Genomic DNA, 1,699 nt, shown 5'->3' with positions numbered 1-1,699 from the left:
CTTGTGGGTGGAGATTCAACAATTAATTTTGAAGTTAATGTTTCCCTTTAAGCAGTCTCTTTGTGTAAGTTTTATGTAAAATATGAGAACTGGAATGAAGTGAAGAAATGAGTTGGTATAGCATGGTCAGTTGTAACACTGTGGTCTTATGTACTTTTGAACTAAAGTAAGTTTCCTATGCATTCTTTTGTATTTGTAAACAAATATAATTTCTTGCTTGCACAGTCCATTTATTGGTCTAGATAGCTGTGAAAATTTTAGTTTTGTGTATTTTTCTCATTAGTTTTAGGCTATTAGAGAGGTGTTGTTGGTAGTTTTTAATGACGTTTGAGTTATGCTGTTTTCATTGTAGCATCACTGTCATCCTTATTATCATTAGTATCATCATTATTCAGCCCATGTGATAAATTTTATTATTAAGTAGTTTTCTTTATAATATAAACATGAATGATAAATTACTATAATCCCTAATGATTCTACTTTCTTACTCATTTTCTTAGTTCTCCGGTTTATCTGCAGAATCACTGGCTGAATCAATGGATGGAGGGAACCACACAGTGGTGTCCGAATTTGTGTTTCTGGGGCTCACCCACTCCTGGGAGATTCAGCTCCTGCTCCTTGTGTTTGCCTCTGTGCTCTATGTGCTAAGCATGACTGGAAACATCCTCATTGTGTTCTCTGTGACCATTGACACTCACTTACACTCCCCCATGTACTTCCTTCTGGCATGTCTCTCCTTCATTGACTTGGCAGCCTGTTCTGTTACTTCCCCCAAGATGGTTTATGATTTGTTTAGAAAGCACAAAGTCATCTCTTTTGGAGGCTGTATTACTCAGATCTTCTTTATTCATGTCATTGGTGGTGTGGAGATGGTGCTGCTCTTGGCCATGGCCTTTGACAGGTATGTGGCCATATGTAAGCCTCTGCACTACATGACCATCATGAGCCCACGAGTGTGTGTTTTGTTTCTGGCTGCGTCTTGGGGCCTAGGCATTAGCCACTCATTGTTCCAGCTGGCTTTTATTATTGACTTACCCTTCTGTGGCCCAAATGTATTTAACAGCTTTTTCTGTGACCTTCCTAAGCTTCTCAAATTGGCCTGTACAGACACCTACAAATTACAGTTCATGGTCACTGTCAATAGTGGTTTCATCTGTGCTGGCTCTTTCTTGTTGCTTCTCATTTCTTATATCTTCATCCTGTTCAATGTCTGGAAACATTCTTCAGGTGGTTCATCCAAAGCCCTCTCCACTCTCTCAGCTCACATCACTGTGGTGTTTTTATTCTTTGGTCCCACACTGTTTGTTTATACATGGCCACAACCTGACTCCCAAATAGACAAATTTCTTGCTCTGTTTGATGCAGTCCTCACTCCGTTTCTAAATCCAGTCATCTACACATTCAGGAATAAAGAGATGAAGTCAGCAATAAAGAGAGTTTTCAAAACATTATTAACTCTCAGAAATATTTCATAGATGATATAATTAGTATCTTTATTAGAATAATAATATGTTCCATATGAGGCATTTTTGAAATGACATCACTGGTGTGCATAATTAATGAGTGTTATGTTCTTTAACAATGCTTTTGTACATTCAAAGAAGGAAGATTTAATTAAATAAAGTTTTATATTGATTCAGATAGTGCACACAAATATGTAGTAATTATACAACATTTCCAGCTCAAGTTTTCACTTTTA

General features: G+C 37.1%; 1 protein-coding gene across 1 annotated transcript; it reads left to right on the top strand.

The window, feature by feature from the left end:
* The first annotated feature begins 530 nt into the window (after window positions 1-530).
* Window positions 531-1,475, top strand: LOC114688267 (olfactory receptor 4F3/4F16/4F29-like). The gene has a single exon (XM_028862886.1). The coding sequence runs from the start codon at window positions 537-539 to the stop codon at window positions 1,473-1,475; it is 939 nt and encodes a 312-aa protein (XP_028718719.1). The 5' UTR covers window positions 531-536.
* The last annotated feature ends 224 nt before the right edge of the window (window positions 1,476-1,699 follow it).

The sequence above is a fragment of the Peromyscus leucopus genome, chromosome 4 (genome assembly GCF_004664715.2).
Source record: "Peromyscus leucopus breed LL Stock chromosome 4, UCI_PerLeu_2.1, whole genome shotgun sequence".
Taxonomy (NCBI): domain Eukaryota; kingdom Metazoa; phylum Chordata; class Mammalia; order Rodentia; family Cricetidae; genus Peromyscus; species Peromyscus leucopus.
Note: the sequence above shows the minus strand (reverse complement) of the source record. Positions and strands in the feature narration are given on the sequence as shown.